General features: G+C 40.0%; 1 protein-coding gene across 3 annotated transcripts in view; it reads left to right on the plus strand.

The window, feature by feature from the left end:
• Window positions 1–22,507, plus strand: part of LOC114881523 (autophagy-related protein 16-1) — a 392,271-nt gene that overhangs the window by 113,778 nt on the left and 255,986 nt on the right. Inside the window, exons 9-11 of one of the 3 annotated variants that reach the window (XM_029198353.2) lie at window positions 6,843–7,049; window positions 8,067–8,122; window positions 20,782–21,433. The exons of the other annotated variants lie outside the window; for them this stretch is intronic. Coding sequence (XP_029054186.1) covers window positions 6,843–7,049; window positions 8,067–8,122; window positions 20,782–20,866 — 348 coding nt within the window. The 3' untranslated portion in view covers window positions 20,867–21,433. Of the gene's footprint in view, window positions 1–6,842; window positions 7,050–8,066; window positions 8,123–20,781; window positions 21,434–22,507 lie in introns of those variants that run through there. 3 annotated transcript variants of the gene reach the window in all.

Here is a 22,507-nt window from a genome sequence, read left to right on the forward strand (position 1 = left end):
GAGAGAATCGAGGATTCTTCGAGGCAAAGTACCACTTTATATCTTCTAGCCGGCGCTCGTTGCACTACGCTTCGTCGAACGCAATTCCGCGAGGTGCAATTTCTATGGAAAAATCAACTGCTTCGTATAGATTCAACTGACCATTGGTCTTTAATTATTAATTTCGTTATTAACGCGTTGACTGTGTTTCAACACTTCAAAATTTTAAGATTGTCTGGTTGAATCTCGCAAAATGCTAAATATTAAAAAGTGAAAGGCCGATCCCAGAAAAAAAATTGTAGGTACTTCATCAATGGCAAGTTTCTATGTTTCAAAAATCTTGATAGTCAATTTTCTCAAACCTGAAACCTCATAATAAAACATTTCACATTTCCTATTTATTATTGCACGAGGAATCACTTCCTTCTCGCTCGTACCACAATTTCCAATACGCCAGCCGTATCGCATGCAAACAACCCTAATTTATCGGCTCACGCGTAACCACGCATTTATTACTCGGCTACATTATTTCACGGTCGACGAAATTTAGTATTCGCGAACGCTGCTAGGACTCGACTAATTATACGTGTAATTGAAGTCCCGTGAAAAATGAAACTCAATGTTAAACGCAGCTCGCATACTAATACGACAAACTTCTATCAGGCAGTCATGTTCGTCGCTCGATATCGACTGAATAATTCAAGGTATATTTTAAATATACCTCGGGATTCTTTAAAATATTCTTTACGATGGACTTTTCTTCTTTCGTAGGAGTTTTCTTGATATTCGAAAAGAACGGTGTATTCAAAGCGGAAACTTCGTATCTTTTAATCTACGAAGAAGAACAGACATTCGTGTGCGATACAGTTTCAATAACCCCAGGTAATAATAATCTTTTCTTTCTGTTTGGAACGGCAGACATTTTTTAACAGAAGATAATGGCTTTACGATGTTATAAAGTTTGTTCGTGTGGTATGAGATTCTTTTTCAAAAACATTTCATTAGAATCTTCTTTGTGATACCGTTCTTTCATCATTCAAGTTTTTGTTCTTAATATTTTCATGGGATTCTTTAGATGTTAAATAAGGAAGATGATTTAATTCGTCGTTTTTGTGAAAGGTTCGAGGATCTTTATGATACATCCGCTAAAAGGTTTTATTTTTAATTGGAAGAAAAATAACTCTTTTCTGCTGAGAAATGATTCATTTGATAAATTAATATATAATTAATGTTATTATCAATTTACGAGTAATTATACGTCGAACGGTGGTTGCTCTACTGTTAAATGTTTACAATAAATGTTCATCCTTAGACAACCAAGTGAAATGTGGAGTTAGTTAGAAACCTCTCAACGGAGAGATGAAACTTTCTCGGTTTACGACGTGCCAAGAAACTACGTAAGTTTATTCAACTGAAAGTTACAGGCATTAAAGCAACGTTTGCAACAATACGTGGCTGTTGAAAATTAAAGAAGTTCGAGATTGAGTTGCGTAATAAAGTTCTGGGAAGCTTATTAACGGTCTGACAAATGGTATGCCAGTGCGTTTTACAGGTAGCTTAAGGGAAGGGTACCATAACAACTTAGATGATGGATTGATGATGAAGGATAGCTCGTTGAAAAGCTCCAAGAAAACTGAAGATAACATTCTGTTCCATCGTCGCATTGTGTACCAGATTAATATTCTTTATTTATCTTCATTTATAATCAATCTTGGATAATAAATGTTAGTTATTAATTAACAATTTGACACGCTTATATTTCACAGGATTATTAATTTTTTCTTTACTTTATATATTTAGAAGACTAAATTTGAGAAATTTAATTACAAAATTAATTAAATTAAATTATTAAATATTCCTATCAAATTATAAGATTTTATTAACCCTGTTTTAATTAAATTTTCACCTAAAACTATTGCACCAGTTATTTGACCAAGACCTCTCTATCCTAGCAGAGCGTCATCAGCATTACTTGCATGTTGCAGAGGTCTAGTGTATCCTCTGTCTCCTGGTTCGTGAAACTGTTTCGTCATTTATCTCGAACGGAACGCGGCTGTCGCGAAAATAGCGTACAGTGTGACTATTCGTATCCGCTCGTTCATCTAGCCATTTGTCTTTCGGTAGGCGTCGCTGTGTCAAGCACGAATGAGTACGCAGCGGGTGAAGTCATCCCGGGTAGATCCTTACGCGAGATATGACGAACATCTTCTGTTATGTACGTAAGTACGTAGCCGTGGTACGCTGATGTCGTACCGAAGACGCACGCTTTACTTTCCGTGCACGTATGCACGTTCAGGACGATAATAAATAGCGTGAAGAAGTTCGCCTGCCATAAAGATAGAACGAAAGAGTCTGCTGGCGTACGAAGGAGATAGAGGAGGACCGTTTGACTCAAGATACCATGTATTTCCGACACTCATTACTCGCGTGACTGATGACACGTGAATGGAAACGACAAGAAAAGCACGGTCACGGACTCTTTTTCACCCACTCGATCCTTCTTTTCTTTTAACCACGCATGAATTGGTCCTTTTCTCGGTTACTATGTCCCTTTTTTATACCACTCGCTATCGTGTTGCTTCTTTTACCGAGAGTATGGGATTTTGCACGCGATCCATGACTCTGATTACCGGGAATACCGCTAAAGATTCTATAATTTCTGATTCATACGCTGATCGGTTGCTATTTAATCAACAATTTTCAGTTGTCAGCCTACAGCGACAAGTGTTGAGGGGTGAAATTGGAGTTTTGGTACTAATTTTAATTCACTATTGTATTTCATATTATTTTCTTGATATTGAATGATCACTGAATAAATAATACTAATCCCATCTAATGGCAACTATTTTCTTACTGCATTTTTCATCAGGATATTTAATTTTTATTACCCTATAAATAAATTGATTGCGTGATGAAGCAATCTCCTTTAAACCCCTACCATCTTAGACCTATTCTAGAATATAATATGCATACCTGACAAATTGACCATTGTCAGATATGCCGGTGGCCCCGACTTAAATATCCATTCTCTATTAACGGGGGCTCATCGAAATTCGATGTGCTTAGACCGAAAGTGTTGTACGTGTATCTAGGTAGCAACACAGAGTAGAGAGGTAGATACGTATAGGGTGATGATAGGTAGCATCGATGTAGCTTCTAGTAATAAAAGCACTTGACAAGGAAGGAGGGATCAGACCATATTATAATGCAATCAAGTATAGGTGGATGCGCTCACGCGAGACCCCGTAATGAGCTACCATGTTAGAGTACCTATGGTAGTTACTGGACGCGGGAGGTTACCCATCATTGTTTACTGCATTCGCCTCCCCCTAACTACTCTTCTCTCACCGTTCCTCTTCTAGCGCCTTTGTCTTTCGCTAATCTATTATTCCTGGCCGAGCTGCTTCATAAACTGCTTATCGCTCCGAATCAACTCATCTAGACGTGGGTAGGTGGTATAGGACAAGATGGCGCGTTAATCAGCCCTATCCTCTTCTTCCATCGCCTCTTTCTATCATCCGTTTTCTTCACTCGTTCGCGAGGATGTACGGGCTCGTCCTGGCAGACCTGCCGACGTTTCATCGTCCTGTGTCTTATGAAGCTGACTCGCGAGATCGATAAGCTGTTTCTGCTGCTGGCGTGCGTTTGTCAAAATCCCGCAGGTGTCTGCAGCATGCCGCAAATTCATCCCTCCCCCGCTATCCCGTGAACCGTGTAGCCCGGAAATTGGAAACATATTATCGATCTAAAGTATTTGCTCATTTATGCTACTTGGTAGCTGGAAGGAATCGAGGAGGTATAACGAAATTGGCGATATAAGGAAATTCGAAAACTCCTATAAATATAGATATTAAAAATTTATTAAAGTTGAATGTTGATACAGGCTTCCATCCCCATAAGATTTTCAAGGTGTACAATTTTAAGATTTTTCCTATCCATCGTATATTCCAGTAAAAGGCAAAATTTACTGTTATTCAAACAAAGTGAGATGTTTAAACAGGCAGCACAATAGACAAAGACCTACTTAAATATCTCAAATAACACATCACCCTTGTTTGTATAGGCTACAACCTATCACATTGTACGAAGAGATTGCCCTGATGCTTACCCCTGCACCGAACTTTAGAGAGGAGAATCAAACATGTATATAGTAAATTCCGACCTTAGAACAGTGGTTCGTTGAATTCGAGGAGCTAGGACCAACAACCCTCCTGGGACATGGGTCAAAGTAAAGGCATCACAGTGTATAAATAAGAGGGGCGTCGATACTGGGTGGTCGACATTCGCTTACACGTGTCTAAAGGACCTTCTTTTAGAGTTTAAAAAGATATTGGTAGAAAATTGCCAATTTTAAAATGGAAATACTATTAATGTTTATGTTCTGGTGAATCATAAAGAAATCATGAAGGGGGAAAATTGTGAGAAATAAGGATAAATATAAAAATGAAGTAATACAAGTCAGTGAAAAATCTTGTATAAAAAGTATAATCCAAAGAATAAGGGCAAAAATGAATGTAATGATGATGAGGATAAGAAATATTATTGCCTTTTCTGCCTGGAGCTATACAGCACAAGTGAATCGAAGAAGAAACATAAAGAATGCATCAGATAAAATGATTTATATCTTTGCAATAATCTTTAACTCCATAAAAATTTTATATTTTTTAAGTAATTTCATTTATTTTTGCCAGACAAGAAGGAAAATTTGATTATGATGTTTGGATAAAATTTAATCAAATTGGAAGAAACTAAACAACAATTGAACTCTTTGCTAATATTTAAATTTATTCGGTTTATTAATTTTTCAAAGAGAGCAGGAACATAAATTGCCTCGGTGGAGAGATCTTAAGAAATTAACATTTTATGATGTTCCGCTTAAAGAAATGGACGGTTTTCACATAATTGCCCAGGAAGAGAGAGAAGTTCTCTGAAAGTCTTTGAAAGTTTACCTTCAAAGCAGAGTATTCGAAGTTGAAGTAAATGACGGAAACAAAAGAGTTGAAAACTTAAATTGTATGATGTAATATGGAAAAGTTATTTTTAACCTTTTAACCCAAAAGCTTTTATCTTACATTTATTAGTACATTTTTCTTCATCAAATAAATCGATTTAGTGTCAATTTTCTAGCTCTGATAGTCAAGAAGATAATTTAATATTTAAACAAAATATTTTGAGAATTGCCAAATGCTTCGTTAACATCAAAACGATTAAATTTGTCAAAATGGCAGAGTTGCATATATTCACTTAATGTCTCAGACATTTTTATTTTACCTTAAAGTGTAGAACAATTATGGGCAATTAGATGCCACCGGGGCAACTATTTCATCGCCCCGGGCAATTTTCTGAGGACAGTTGAATTACACTTCTCAGGGCAGCATGACAGAGAAACGCTTAAATGAGAGAACTATGATAACATGTTGCATTTAGTAGACAGACTAATGCTAAAAGAGTAAGGAAATGAAAAGTGAGTAGGTTGTTCCCTACTGCTCTTAATGGCTTTTGACGTAATTGCCCAGTAATGCTGTTTTACGTTTTGCCCTGGGCAATTCTGGCTGCCCTGAGAGCTGGTGGTACCAGTTGTATGTCCTTAGGTCAGTATTAATGACGGTAAAAATATGTAAATGTTCATTTCAAAGCGCATATGTAAAGGTATATCCACATGGTAATACGTAATACTTAACCCTCGGATCATGGAGAGAGCCACAATAAAACCCTTTGAAACCACAGACTCTGGTGTTCAAGGGTTAATTCAGAAAATTTCCCAATAATTAAAAAATCATTATTTTTTCTTAATGAAAACAACAAACTATGAAAGGAATAAATAATTCATCAAGGTCCAGCGATCAATTTCCGTTTATTATCCTGGAGAATCCCGCGGCAAAAGGGTTATTCGATCCCGGTTGAAGAAGTTTCAGGAAGCGGCGAAACAAGACCGTCTACGAAATGCATGGCGTGGCTCTCGACGATTTAATTAAAGTACGCGATCCGAGAGGCAGTGAAAGCAGACAGTAAGAACTCGAAGTCAGTTTCCGGTTTACTGCTGTACCGGTACCCCACCCATCCGAGTCAGGTTTACCCTTTGAGTCTGCTAACAGCCTACCGTCTTCCCAGGTAAAAGTTGGTCCGCGATTCCTTCTTCTGGTCGTTGGGCGGGCAGCTGTGGTGGAAAGGGGTGGTCGAAAGTTTTTACGCGCGGCCTCATTGAAAGCGGAACCGCAGACGGCAGCAGTGTTCATTGAAAGAAAGGTAGCTGTGGTCGCGGCTCTATCCTCGCCCGTTCCTTTCCACGGGATCTCGCGCGGCGCCGCCTCTCGTGATTAGCGGCCAGATGAAGGATAGAGGGGAAACAAGGAAGGATGAACGGGATAGAGCTGGTGGAAAGAATACCGCTTAGGAAGGAAGATGGTTGCCGATACGCTCCCGATAGGGAGCAACGAGACGTCTACGAAACGGTCGAGGCAAAACGTCTAAAAAGAGGCGGACTTGACTGAAGCGGATAAGGAAGAGGAGGACGATGATGAAGAAGGGAAAAAATACGACGGAGGATCGAAGGGAAGCCGGTCTCGAGAGTCGTGAGTCTCACCTCCGTTCTCCTTATAATCATAATAAACTCAACCTTGGCATCTCACCACCGCAGGGTACGTCGTGGCTGAACCAGGAAGGGCGTGTCCGTGGAAGAGAAGAAGCGGGATGGAAATGAAGTCGGGATAGAAATCGAAGTGACTGCGGTCACTTCTTGCATCCGACACGCTCGTTGCTGGAACACCAGTTTGCCGATTCCCCTCGTTTACACCCGCCTCCGCTCTGCCCACCGACGTTAATCGCGCCTTTTATTTATCCGATGCAAATTGAATGCGTTACAGGTCTGTCCGTGTGTCGGCCTTCCTGCTGGTTACCTCGCGAATCCTCCCCGTCGAATTGCGAGCAAAACGTCAACGAGAGACGGAATCCGTCACTCGATTACACGCGCGTTCCTGCTCGATCGTCGTTCGTCGTTTTACTTGCATGCCGGGAGAACCACTGAAACGAACAACCGAAAAAAGGAATGGAAAAAAAAATACTGTTACCTAGTGAGTAAGCACGCGAATTGTTTTTCGAGCCACGTTACGGAGCGGCCAATAGAAATAAATGTCTAGAGGTGAATTGGTGTTATTAGGTTTATAGAGAGGTTCAGCTTGTTTTTTGAGGGAATTGTACACAGTCCATTCATTAAGCTGGGAAACTGATTTTTTCGAATGGACTACTGGTGTTCTTTTAGCACCCTGGAAATAGCAAAAAAGAAATCAAGGGAAATTTTAGATACCAAGTAGCAAGTTTAAATTTTAATTCCTTTAATGAACGAAGTCGTAGATTGTCCATTAAATCGTTTCACTTTTCACACGTTGTCAGCTTCTTCGCAGAGTCGAAGCAGTTTTCGCTTCGACTGAAAAACGGTTACGTGGTGTCAATTCGACACGAGCTGGCAATATCGCGAACGCACAGGCGTGAAGGTTGGAAACGAGGCGAAGATAAACGCGATTCAATTTCACCGGGGACGTAGATAGGTGGTGCATTAACGTGTATCGCAATAAAACCAGACCAACATAGACAGAGGCGAGGCTTATTAATCGCGTTCACCAGTCCGTGTTCTTTCGGGGAATCGCGACCGGATTCGCGGGAAATAATTGCGAGCGTGGTCGTCACCCTTTACACGAAACTGATTTGCTCCATTACAGGTGCGCGCTGGCCATTGAATAATTTATGCGATCGTACGCCGCTATGGTGGGTGGTACCATAATTCAAGGAGCGGCTATCGATAGAACAGGGACGCGGTCACGGACTGGTATTCGCGTATGTGGGCGTATATAAACAAGACAGCGTGTCGATCTAATCGATCCCCTGAAGAATGTTTGTGCACCAGCCATTGACCTATACCGTTCATTTTATTACGCTACTTTGTCCGTGTAGCAGTTGCATAAAGATATGAACAGTGTAAAATAAAAATGAAATTGATATTTGGGCTTCCTCCATGGTTCGTTCATTATTATACTAATTATTACAGAAATTTTAACAATTTTAATTAACGAATTTCTTGTACTATTTTTCAGGTAAGACATCGAGGTTTCTTTGGTCGAGACTTTGGAACTATTCGAGGCTTCTTCATGTAAGTTGTAACTCTTTACTGCATTAATTTATTGTCAAATTGATGAAGCTGTAATAAATGATATACCTAGTTAAACTAAATTTTAAAAACCCAATTCTCGCTAACTTTGTTTCTGTCCAATGGACAGGAGTATAAGTGACAATTGTACCTCCATCGATCAAAAAATAAATAGCAATTTATTCAGATAACGTCAACGGGGTAATGAAAATATCACCAAGATGGATACCTAAAAAGTCATAACGACTAATTTAGTATACACGAATCCGAGCAATTTGCCAGTCTGTCTTTCACGTTGAAACTCGAGCCGAGATCAGGTGTTCCTTTTTGATCCGTCTAATTAACGTCTGCAGGGTTGTATAAATAATACCGGTGATCAATCTTTCGTAACCGGCGAGAGAGTAGAAAGAAGAGGCGGTAGTTAGCATTCGCAGGCAGTTAGACATAATCACAGACGGGCATACGGAGAAACTTGGCACGCGCGTTTTCGTACGCGTGCTACTAATTAAGCTGGTTAACAAGGCTGGATATTACGAGCGGGTATATTCGAGGCGGCAGCCGGTTGTGTTCGCGTTCAAAGTGGAAATCGGCCGGTACACCGATGGGGGTTGAATAGTTTTCACGGTTCCGTTTCCAACGAAAAGTCACGGCAACGTCTTGCGCGACAGTTGCACGAGATGCCTGTCGTACGAACAAAGTTCGACGAATACCGTCTAATTGACCCACGTACAAAGACGGAAGTTTAACCGAACAAGGGTGAACAAGTTTCAGAAACACTGTCTTCTATTTGATCTCGCCCCGTTCTACCGCGAATAACGGACAGAATTGGATTTTTCTTTGGTTAAATGTTACGTTACTGTTTCGCAATTTTTATCATCACAATTAATTGAATTCAATTTAATATTGACCAACATCTCTTAATTTTATTTATATTATACGTGCTATTTCGAAGGAAAATTCTACATTATAAAGTTTATTCGTCAAAGCTATTAAACTGGTAAAATCAGCAAGTATATCGAGTCATTAAGGGTATATAAGACTTGATATTAATTCATTCCTTTCAACTGGTTGCTAAAGGAAAAGCGTAGCCAGAAGTGACAAATTGGAGCGTCGTTCAATTTAATTTATTTATTCGCTGGAATTAAGGGGAGATCAAAGAAATCTCTGCTATGAAAGCTACCACATCCTTCTGAAATTACCACTAAGACCACAATGAGTGCACCTAGAGGAGTACCGGTCCTTTGTCGAGGGCTTCGTACACCACTTTAATTAATCTCGTTAAAATTAGCCCCCGCTGAGTAACAGGCGATGTAAAATGAGTACCAAGTAAAATGATTTAACTTCTCAACGCGGATTTTCGACAATATCAAGCCATCTGTTTTACGTTATGTCACTGAAAAATTAACAGCTTTGGTCAATTAACAGACAGAAGTAATTTTATTCTTTTGACTGTTCATTTGAAGAATTATTTAATTTGCATTATTTCTTCTTTTTTTAATAAAATTCAGCACAAGTTATATTTTTTAGTCAAAGTTTGCTCCGAATAACTATTTTCAAAGGAACCAATTTTTAAATAAAATATTGTACCAATGATAAGAAAAATAAATATTTGAAAATTAATTACAATTCTAAAGGAATTTGAATAGAAAAATGAGAAATTTGACTTTTGTACAAGCAATTTAATTGATTGGAAAAATATGACTTAATTGACACGTGATTTTCTCGTATTGCTGTGGAGACAAACTATTAATCGATCTGATAGTTTCAATTTGAAATTTAGTACGATTCGAGACGCTTCCGGCAACTGGCCATAATTAAATCTCACGAAACTCCCGAAAGACTGAAATTGACGTTTCATTAGCACCGAAATGTTCTCCAATTATTATTATTGTACGAGTACGAAACGTGTAACAGTAAATCATGTTAATTTGCATGTGTAATTATTACGCAATTCTTAATTACATTATTTCATAATTAGTACAATGTTTTGGATATTTGCTTTTTTCTGCATCATTACTGGGATTTATATTCTCTTAATTACAACAAAATTTATATTTCACTGGATTATATAAAAAATTTTTTAAGTAAAAAGTAAGCTTTGTGAATATTCATAGTGAAAAAAATATTTTTGATTTTGAAACTACCACTGCCACGAACATAATAGCAAACTATTCCATTCCATTCCATTTCAATGGCGATGTTCGCCTACCCGGAGACTTTCAACCGCAATCATTTTTGTCCTTGGATTACCTTGCTTTGCGCAGTTTATAATTTTCTCCCGCAATGGAGACGAACGTTTTCTTCCTCTACCTGTTTTGTCTTCTCGTCTTTTCTATCCGTTCAGCTTTCTTACTCGTACAACCGATTACGGTAACTACATTGTTACCGAGCCTCGACAAGATTGCTTTCCGCAAACACTAATCTTCTGGCGAACGATACGCCGTGATCTTTGAAAACGACGTGAAATTTGCCAAGGTCGCCTAAACTATGCAAAGGCCGTAGTATTTTTTAACTCTTTCCTTTTTATGTATATATGAAATTCTAAATAACTCTTGTAGCATGTCTGACTATACATGGACGTTTCTACTGTGGCAATCAATATATTAATTGAAGGTATTCCTTTAGTACCCATGTATCCTGTTTGTTTTACTCGTGTAATTAACATTAGAAAAATCAACACATTTTTTCTGTTCCAAAGAATTCTGCTTTTTTGTAATATAACTTTTCTTTTAATCGCGAAGTATTGATTGCCACTTCTTCACCGTACACTTCCCCTTTGCTCTACACTTTTTACGGAACCTTGTAACTGTCATGGGATCCCCTAAAAATTCGTCTCTCCCTCGTTCAGTCGTTATCACGACCATTCGTTCTGGAAAGCAGAAGGAAGCTTCGTGCAGAACGGTAAATAAATCGATGGATAAACGGGTCGTCGCTTGCTACGCGAGTGTTAGGGTGCTAGCGCATAAGAAATTTATCGACGTGTTCTCAACCATCAGTGAACATACGTGAACATCTACCGTGTGCTCCTGCGACCAGGTGTTGATCTTCAGAAACCGCGTTTGAGTATTTGACTGCGTCTTGAATTTGACGTGAGGTAATGTAGGTGTTAAAGGGTACTTTTGGTGAATCCTTTGGGTGAAAGGTAGTTTCATATAATTATGTTTCAGAAGTTCATTTACGATATTCCGCGAAATGACTTATTTTTAAATTGCAATTTTTCAATAAAGATCAAAGAAATTTAATAAAATCAAAATCAAGTAGGTACACGTACACGCGCATTTGGAAAATCACTATTCGCAAAGTGGGTTCGTCCGACCTTAATCCGGTCGACGTGGGCTAGGTGAATCTTTAACGAGACCTCTTGTCGGAATTTCTCGGGCACTGCTACGGGAGCGTGCAAGAGGGCACAAGTAGCCTGGCTACGACTATATGTCGGAAATGTCGTCGCCTTTACTCGCTCCCCGTCGAATGGAATTCATTCCGATCGAGCAAGCACAGCTCGTTGTGACGACGAAATACGAATCGTGTTACGTGTACGACTAGACGTTCCCCGGGTTCTTACTGTAAGCTCGTTCCGCTTTGTACGCGCCAACTTCCCTTCTCTCAGATTACGGGTGCAACGCTCTTGTTTTTTCGCCAAACGTTTTTCTCCATGCTCTGCTTTTTTTAGTACTACTACTCTACTCACCTATTTCTTCCTTTGCTTTTCTGAATTTTTTCGAAGTCGGGTAATAATTGAGTTACATCGGGTACGGGTCGAGTGCTAAATTAATTTTATACGTTGTCAAACTTTGGGAACCCGAAACAAATTCCCGACCCGTGGACGACTCGAATCATCGGGTACCCGGCGACCCCTAATTTATTCATGGTCGATGGAATCTTTTGCATTTGCCTAATCTACTTGCGCATCAGGCCGAATTCCATCCTCTTGAATCTCGTTAGAACCGTCAGTCCATTAGCTTCCCCAGCCGGCTACTTCCGGCACAGTAATGGGATATAACAGCGTGAAAATACGATGTCGATTCTTCCGTGTCTCCCTGATCGCTTCGCATAGATAATTAAGCTGCCAGGACGACGCACAAATATAGATTCACCAGGAGACTTTTTACTAGCTGAAGCACTCTTGACGAGATCGGATATCGAGAAAAAGGAGCAGCAAGCTGAGGATGATAGATTGTTCCCGAATGAAATGAAACTCCCTTAATCCTTCGGCTTTCCGCCTTCCTTTACCGACATTGTTTCCACGTTTCTTTGCTCGAGAGCATACGATTTAAGTTCGGGGCGAATTACCGATCGCCGCTAGTGCGGACGCGTGATCTATCAACCGGTTAATGACACGCGACCCCTGGCAAAATAGAAACAAGTATGAATGATTAATCTACGTAATAAGGCTGCATAGGCGAAAGGATTACACAGCTGTCTGACGAGAGTTGTTCTTGTTCTAACGAACTTGGGTGCGTGAATTGCAATGGGTGGTTTCCTGTCAACAAAATGTAAAACAAGTAGCTAAGACTGGTGCGTGGAAGATTGAAATTTATTAAAGGGGTTATACTTGCCTGAGGGCTTCATGATGATAGGTAACTTTGATCGGTTTTTATAGAAACTTTTGCCTACAATTTCAAACTTAATGACAGAGCACTACTCTGGATACAAACTATACTCTATCCAACGAGACGAGATAGTAAATGCGTACAAATTCAAGTGCTCGAAGCAGGTGTATGATTGGTTTAATAATAAATTGAAAATTTTATATAACTAATATTTAATTGAATACATACTGCAATAATTATAAATTAGATTTTCAAGTTTAAAATGATTACATGAAATTTCAGGACTTTTTGAAATTCAAATATATTGTATATTTTACAACACGTGTCTAAATTTACACATAGAATAACAAAGTCATCTCTTATTCCAAGTGGCCTAGGTGTTTTACACAATACCATGTATACAAAACGGTCTGTGCGATTCTAAAGCGGCTTTGTTTCATTGTATTGAGGTAAAAGAGAGGACAGCGCAATGCTTGCTATGTTCAACAAACGTATTGACCTCTCAGCTTACATTACTTATTTTCACACGGTTCACACTGGCAAGAACCACGTGTATAGCCGTGGATGAGTAGAATATTGAAAACACCAGACGTTCGGAGTATTTATTGTTCGAAAGATCATTACGTTCCGGGCACGTATTCACCCATGGGGACGGGCGAACGTACTCGTTCTGCATGCATTAGCGAGGGAGTTCTCGTTTCTGCTGTCAAAAAGCAGAATAAAAATCGTTTTGTTGCGAATTATTATCAAAAATCATTTTTGTTTTCTATATAAATTCCCATATTATCTCATTTTTTAACACATTCACCTTCATTCGATTTTTAACTCAATTATCCTAATTTGAAGAAACTTAAAATTCTGTGTTAAATGGGACAATAGAATAATTGCCCAGAGGACATCTAATTGTGTATGTCAGATTGCCCTAAACTAATTTTTACAAAAATTTTGTATTTTCGTCTCGTCATCCCCCAAAGAAGATTCCTAAATCTCTAGAATCTAATTATGCAATTGATCAATATTATTGAAAAATTCGAATGAAATACGTTCGTCCATCAAACGCGACATCCGAAGAAAGCGGGTGTTCGTGATAGGAGCCGCGTGTTCATCGAGCGATTAAATGATAGCTTTCTAGCGGCGTTACACCCGGCACGAAACCGCTCTATCAGTGGGCCGATTTCCTTCATGAATTCCGTATCGTATTATTCCGATCCCTGTGTACATCTGTACCACGCCCCCGCGCCGTGTAAACTATTCGCCGAGCGATCAGGAACCGTTCCGTAGGGGCCAAGCAATGTTCGCCCATGGCGAGACCATGGCGTACGTGTATAACATCGTGCAGGATCACTCTCGGTTTCCGTACGACCATGTCGAAAGAGTGCACACGTGTTTGCGAACGGTGATTTGCGTACGAGTAGGCGTTCCTAGCGTTGCCTCCCCGAGCACCGATCTACCAGAGGTTTCAGCATGATCGAGCAACGAGCCACGGTAATGTGAAACATGATTACTCACGATGAGATAATACGTGTAATAACAATCGCATTAGCCGGACGACTCCGAGCTACACGGTTATGCTGCTACAGCCTAAGTACGTTTCTTTTTCGCTACTTTGCTGTTACACAAGAAATGATCGAACATGGGAATTTCTAAGATCTATGGGGTTATTGTGGTCACGGTGCATCATGACGATTAGTAGGGGTATGCGGGTACCCGAAATTACGGGCCTGGGTAAGCTCGGTAGAATTTTAGGAGTGGGGGGCTTGAGTGGGTGGGTTAAAAATTTTTGAAATTGGATCCCAGTTGACGCAGTCGCGATCAATAGATCTATTATATATTCTTAAAAATTATCAAATTGTCCAGAAAATGTTTAACAGATCGTCCTGTGTAGTCACAGAATAGCTTGCCCAGTAACAATTGATTATCGAAAATGCAACACGTGATGATATGTGAGCCGAAGTGTTGCGCCGTTCCGTCGGTCGAGGATCGTGGCATGGCGCATAATTGATTGACGTCAACAAAATGAATTCGATGAACATTAGCGGGAAGCCGAGCATAGTCCATAAACTGCGATTTCGCGAATCGCAGCGGCCGAAGTAAATGCACCGGACGGGGTCTGTGCATGCTTCGTTGCACCCTCGCAAATAACTTTAACCCTGGCCCGTGGAAAATGATTACGCACCAAATAATCGGATTTTCATTCGGTTTGCCAGGCCGCGAACCACTCGTGGCCAGACGAACATATCGAGTAGCCCCGTAGAAAAGGTCGAACGAAATCGAATAATTTAGACGAACTTTCCTGCGTCTAACGCGTAATTAACTTACCGAATTGTTGCTCCATTTAATTTATCTCTAATTTCGTTAACTCCCTCGCACGGTTATCGCGATATCGCATCAGGATTCTTATTTACAGACACGGTTGCAATTATTCAAATTCGAAGAAATTCAATTCATTTTGCCTTGCTGCACGGCAAATGGATTTTTTGCACAGGTTGCTCGGTTTTAAGTCCATGGGAGAAACTTTGAAACACTTTTAATCCATAAATTTCCATAATTGTAAAGTGAGCTGTACGTTCGCGATACAAAAACGATCGTTTAACGAGACTATCCGGGAAACGATATCGCGGTTATCTCGGTAGAAAATATTTCAGAAAAAAACGATTATCGAATCGTATGGTATGTTAAGTGGAGTTTCATAAAAGAAAGATTTCCTGTAACAATATATGATCATAACAGGAAGGACGATAAAAACAGGTAAACCTTTTTCGTTCAGTTTTTTATATATTTTACCATTTACGAGAAAAACACTGGCTGGTATTTGCAAACGTGTAATGAAAGCTTTGAAAAACATGAAGTATAAAGGATACCTAGTTACAAACGAAATGTGATTGAGCAGAGTATTTTATTTTCATTTAAAATTATACAATTTAGTATAGAAATATTTTTGGTAAGAGTGGATGTATTGAAAGGGTAAAAACACAAAGATAATGTAATTTAACAATTTTATTGTGAAATACATTCATGTGGGGGGTCTTATGCAAGATTTCCCCACGTTGAAAAAAGAAATCCTTTCCATCTATGCTTTCTTTACATTCCCGCATCCCTTACATCTCTGCATTCCTTACATCCTTGCATTCCTTGCATTCCTTACATGCTTGCATTCCTTACATCCCTGCATCCCTTCCATCCCTACATCACTTACATCACTGCATTCCTTACATCCCTGCATTCCTTACATCCTTTCCATCTATGCTTTCCTTACATCCATGCATCCCGTATATCACTGCAACTCTTATAATAAATATATTACAAATACACTGGTTCGAGTACAGGTAATTGAAGGTAAGTAAAGGTAAGTAAAGGTAAGTAAAGTTTCGTAAGTCCCATTTTTAAAATTCAAATTTAGTTCCTTTTTTCGCCACCAGGGGGCGCTGATTCGACGTCGAATCAGCGCCATCTGGTTTCAGAAAAAGGAACTAAAGTTTGCCCAAATTTTGGCCCTCTAGCGGGAAAAATTTGAACTAAAATCTCGACCTCGAATCAGCGCCATCTGGTTTCAGAAAAAGGAACTAAATCACGCAGAGATTTTGGCCCTCTAGCGGCAAAAATGTGAACTAAAATCTCGACCTCGAATCAGCGCCATCTGGTTTTTGAAAAAGGAACTAAATCACGCAGAGATTTTGGCCCTCTAGCGGCAAAAATGTGAACTAAAATCTCGACCTCGAATCAGCGCCATCTGGTTTTTGAAAAAGGAACTAAATCACGCAGAGATTTTGGCCCTCTAGCGGCAAAAATGTGAACTAAAATGTCAACGTCGAATCAGCGCCCTCTGGCTGCAAAAAAAAGAATTAAATTTTGTAAAAATTTAAAAATAAAATTATTTTTCACCAGACTACTTACCTTTACTTACCTTTACTTACCTTTATTCGAACCAGTGGCCATAAGTATTTTATTTATAATATATTTATTATAAGGGTTGAAAGGATACAAGAGATGCAGGGAGAATTCAGGAGTGTAAGGGATACAGAGATATAAAGGGTACAGAGATGTAAGGGATGCAAAAATGTAAGGGATGCCGGCATATACGAGATGCAGGAATATAGGGAATGTAGTGATATAAAGGATACAGGGATGTTAAGGATGCAGACATGTCACGGATGCAGTGATAAAGTGTTAGGCCTCGTGAGGCCCTTAAAGACAAAAAAATAATAAATAACTAGGAAGGTTGAGTCGAGGCCCATAAGTCAAATTTTAATTGAATAATATTATAAGTGATTTAAGAGCAAAATATTGTAAAATCCTCGTCCCCTTCCATTCTGACCTAAAAGTTTCATACCAGAAAATTCCTCGAATCAACCCTCAGCAAAGGGGCTAGTTTAAGGTACGCGAGCAACGCGCGAACCGGTATTTCAACATGTGTCGATAATTAGAAGGCGGGAGTGAAATGGGTCGCGAGGCGAAAGCAAAGGGGTACGGTCAGCTTATTCCTGGACTAAACTAACGTCCAGAACAATGGCGGTATTTATTGAAAGTAATTCCATAAAAGCAATCCTTTGTGACCGGGAGATTTATTCTCGTTAAAATTCCCTATTTCATTTTACTTTTTTACCGTACGGTCTCTGTCGAGCCTGTCCTCATCCTCATCAGCCGGCTCTCCATGACCCCGCCACCGATTCAATATCGATGCCAGATATTTCGCGCGGCCGCTCGACACAATAATTCAGATGAGCAGGTAATATTGGCGCGGTAATGGTCGAACCATTTGGCTGTGTCGTTATGCTGCATTGGCGCTTGCCACGTTTACGGAGCTCCCGTTTTCAACTGCCCTTCCCCTTGGTCCCTCTCTGTTCCACCCTATTGAACTACACACGTACAGACGCCCACATGGACACCTTGGTGGTATCGCACCGTTTGCCAGTTCACCCCTGGCTTGACACGTATAGCGTTCAGCCTTCCGCAAACGCTCGAAACGGAATGTTATCATTCGACGATATATCATTATTGCGTTCGACGAGCTTCGAAATTGCATTATTCTTAACGAACGTTCGCGCATATTTCTTGCGCGAATATCGTTTGATGATATCGTCCTCGTTTATTAACCGACACGCTTGTGCCGAGAGAAGATCGCAGGGGTTGTTTCTCGGTTTCTGGACAATCAGATAAAGAGGATAAAGAATTTTATTTTATCTCTTCTCCAGTGTTCTTCGGGGTAAAGCTGAATGGTTTATGGCTTATGAGATTGTTTATATGGATTAATTATGTGATTTATGATTATGGCGTCCATTTGGAGGGTGCTAGATTTTGGGGATAGAACGAAATGTATTCGTTGAATTATTTTCTTGCTTACTAATTTTAGAGAAATTAAGGGAAAATTCGTGAATTCCATCAATTCGAAAATTTTCGTTTTTTAAGTTTCTACTCGCGTAATTAAATTGTACAATTTTATACCTCAAGTGGTATCACAACTGGTATTTCAGAAATAAAGTTCCTTTAACTCAAATTCAGTAGAATTCACACGTTCTCATTACCAAATTAACGCGAAACTGTAGTCTCCTGATCTAATTATAATTAGCTAATATCGTTAATTGTACACAACCTTATATTCTCACAATTACAATGCAAATTGGTATTACTAAAGGATCTAGGTTCTCTTTCATCGTGTCTGATCCCCTCTCGTTCATTCAACGATAATTCGGCTTGTTCTCGTCAAACAAAGCTTTCAATTACACGCTCCGATGATTTTTATTCGACCCTTCTCCAGGACGTTCAACACCTTCCCAACGCGTTTGCAAACACGAAAAGCAGAATTGCTGACGAGTTGGCGAGCGTTTCGAGGATCCTGTTACGTCTATCTTTGGTCTCAAAAGCGTTTCTCTGTTTTCTGGATATCATAAACGAGTTGAGAAGCTTCCGGCTGCAAACAATCCGGTTGGAGGGGGAAAAAATGGGATGCCGGGAATGGGAACGGCTGTCGCGGCAGGCACCGACTCCCCTCGAATTTGCATAATTTGCTGTTGGTGAAGCGAGGGACGTTCGCGAAGAAGCGTGAACTCCGGATGATCTCATAACTTGCAACTCGTTTAAAGCGACACGCTCCTGAGCCTATGGGATTTGCGTTTATGGCCTGGAACTTGGTTTTACAAGTCATTTCGAGGATTGTTTCTGGTTCAGAGTTGCACTCTAATGATGTCTTGTCATTTCATTATGCAAGCTAGAAGTTACGGAAAAAGTATATATTTAATCAGCCTTGACGCATTTCCCAATTTCCTCCCAATTTAATTACAAATATCGTTTCATTCGCGACACGATTCCCATGAATATTTTTCCACGCAGCCGCCATTTACCCCTAACCACCCCTGGTATCAGGTTAGCCGGTATTATCCAGCAAAAAGTTAGCCGTCCACGATAGGATTATCTCGGTCCCATGGGAAATCAGTCGGCGGGGAGCAACGGCTCCCGAGAAATTCTTTGACCTCGCTACCTAAGCTTAAAGTATTAATTATCTTCGTTTCGAATACGTACGTTGTCCAGACGGCGGTCAAGCTGTTGTGTTGCACGCGTGACGCGTAAATAATTTCCAGGAAGGGTGGTCTAACTTTAAATTGCGCCCCTGTGCGAGAAACAAAAGTTTCGCTAGCTCGTTAGCGAACGACGTGCGTTTTTATCGGGTTAAAAGCGGCTGAAACCGCAGTCACCGGCATTATGCGTGCAAGATAACGGGCTGGAGATACGAGCCGGAAATGGGGAAAAATGGATCGTGCCTGCTGCTACTTGTGGCGGACGGCATTTTAATCGTATGCCGTATAATCGTCCTGCGTGGAACGATATAATCATATAGTGGTGGACAAAATGATAAGACACTGGGAGGATTTTTTCAGAGAGGAGCATTTAATTATATCTGCAAAAAGATGTTCTGTCGTGGCTTTTATACTGGATTTTACACTACTTTTATTTTATAATAGAATGTTGGAAAGTTGATTTTCTCTTTGAATGTAGGTTGCTCGTGAACAGGAAGTACCATATGTTTCAAAGTATTTTTTGCTTTTAATTATAGTAGAGTATTGATTATCTAAGGTATGCTGAGGATGATTAGAAAGTGGCATAATATGGATAAAGAATCTTTCAACTTCTATATAACATACTCGAAGCTTTAATCTCTTAATAAGTGACAATAGGGGGATGTTACCTAATTATAATTTACCTAATTATAAAAATACTCGTATAGATATTTGAAATGATTAAAGATAGAAATAACAAGATACCTCTAAATTTAATTTCTATTTTACAAGCATTCTCTTTCGTATTAGATCACTTCTAAGAACATAAGGTTCTTAAAGCTTGAATCAGACGTCCTATCATTTTGTTCGCCAATTTAATTGGCGCATTCTAGTGGCATGGTTATTGATAAGAGAATATCGCTATTGAATGAACGTAACTTGGTAAGTTGACTGGCCAGAAGTCGCCTATCTGCAGGACTAATTTAATTTCGCGAATATCTGCCGACCATTAGGATAATTGGAGCCCGACGTGTACGCACGATCGCTCGTATAGGAAGCTGGCCTTTAATGACGTTATTATTTCCGCTTCATAGACAACAGTACTTCACGGTGAAGTTTTCTGGTTCTTCGACCGGCTCCATATCGTTTCCTCCGGCTTTAAACCGATTCATAAACGTGATTCATGCGATATCATGGTATTCGTATATCGCCTGTTTTTCTCCTACTTCCGGGAATAATTAAGTTTACGACGAATAAAACTTTTGAGAGAGTACTTAAATGCAAAAATATTTGCTTCCACAGTTCTGTGCGGCTTTTTCAAACTAAACAAGCCTACCGGTAAATTGGTATTAAAGAATCGGTTAATGAATCGTGCAATCAGAAATCTGCTTGAATATTTAAATTGTATTTAACATAAAAAGAATATTATTGGTGTCGTAATTGGCCCTAATCTCTTGCTACGGATAAGATAATGTAATGTAAGATAATATTTTTAAAATTTAAAATTTTTTAAATTATAGTTTAATAAATATTTGCAATAATAATTGAAATTCAAAAAATTAAAAATGGTACTTTATTGATCGAAATACTGCATCTTTCGTTTCATTTCCTTCGAACACAGAATCCACCCTTTCTTCGATGGATTTCATCTTCCTCTTCGCCGTCGACGATCAAACAAGCTTCCAGATGACGTGGAAATCGTTTAGTTAGAAAACTGCTTTCGAATATCATTCCATCGTGCTAATCCAAGAGGGCGTATGAAATCCGACGGAACTGTTCCCAGCCAGTGAACACGCGGAAACCTTTTTGAATAAGGATCGCATGGTTGAAACTCTGAGAATACTTGAAGCTCGCCAGCGCAACGAGAAGTCGGACGGATTGGCTGTTGGAACGACGCCTGGGAGACGGAAGCAGACGTTTGGACGTGGAGTAAACGAAGAAGAGAAGCGAAGGAAGAGACGACGAGGTATAAGTAGAGGAAGAAGAGGTCTGCTGCTACGAGAGATTCACGAACCTTGAAATGAGAAAACGTTTGGGTTTCAACCTTCCGTTTCTGCTCTGCGTTCCCTGAGCCTCTAATTAAGGGAAGAAGAAAAAAGATACTCGTGACGAACAAATGAGATGTGTGGACGAAACATTCAATCTGTTACTTCTTTTTTTCTTCCCTTCAACACTGGCATATCGAACCTTTCCCGTCTAATACGGAGAACTACCCAAGTGTTACACTCACTTATTAATGAAACTTTGCCAGCTTGTAGAGCTCGTCGAGCTGAACACGCCTATACCCCCTTTTGGGGGCAGACGTCTAATTGTTTAAAAGATATTAACAATTACAGTTAGTTACTCCTTACATTCTGAAATATGACAAACTCACACATACACTTTTTTTTATGATAATTTGTCTCTTTTTGAATAACTGTTACATAAAAGTTATCATAAAAAAAATAAAAAATGTTGGGAACCAAGGATTTGAACCGTGGATCTCTAGATTGCGTTGAGAGGCTAGACCATTTTCTAAATTTCTCACTGTTCCTTCTTACAAATAAAAGAATGAAAAACAATTTAAGTCTGACTCAGAATTTTCATCCAAATGCATTTGAAATTCAACATTTCCAGGCTTAGAAGAAAATGAAAGGGTGGGATGAAAAGTCTCCCTCTTCCGTTCGATTCGTTCCACTCTTCCCGGCTCTTTTTATTCCCACGTAGGTACAAGCCGTTCGGGAAAGTATAGCAAGCGGCGTGAACGATGCCAGCTATTGGCGTGGAAAAATGCGAGTGGAAAATGCTCGGCGGATAGCCAGTGTAACTGGGAATCGGGGTAAGGAAGCCCGAAAAGAAGAAAGACGGAGGAGGTGTTTTCTTTTGGTTTACGTGACGCCCCGCGTAGCTTCGATATAACCGAGCAGATCGAAGCGGAAAGTTGTTCCCATCCTGCGGTATGCTCGGCCGCCCCCCGGGAATGTGGTCCTCGCAACAGACTGTTTTCCTCTCCTCTCCCTTTTGCTTGCTTTATTTCTCTCGCCCCGACGTCTTTCATGCGCCACGCTCTCTTCCTTTTCTCCTATCGACTCCGTGTCTCCTCGTCCGCTTCCTTCCTTTCCTCGCCCCCTTGGCTGACTTGTGTTGGGTGACACCCAACCTAAACCTACGGACGGGTAAACCTGAACCAGCCAACCCCGTCATTCCGGTCGGTCACCCACTCGACCCCCGTTCTCCTACGGTCGAGAAGCCAGCCACTACTTACCGAAGGGCTACTTTTGTACTTTGAGTTTCTCGCTTTTCATCACTCGCCAAATGACGATGAGAGTTGATATGGTGTGATTGGAGTTTGAATTGTTGCTGGAGAG

Source organism: Osmia bicornis, chromosome 7, assembly GCF_907164935.1.
Source record: "Osmia bicornis bicornis chromosome 7, iOsmBic2.1, whole genome shotgun sequence".
Taxonomy (NCBI): Eukaryota; Metazoa; Arthropoda; class Insecta; order Hymenoptera; family Megachilidae; genus Osmia; species Osmia bicornis.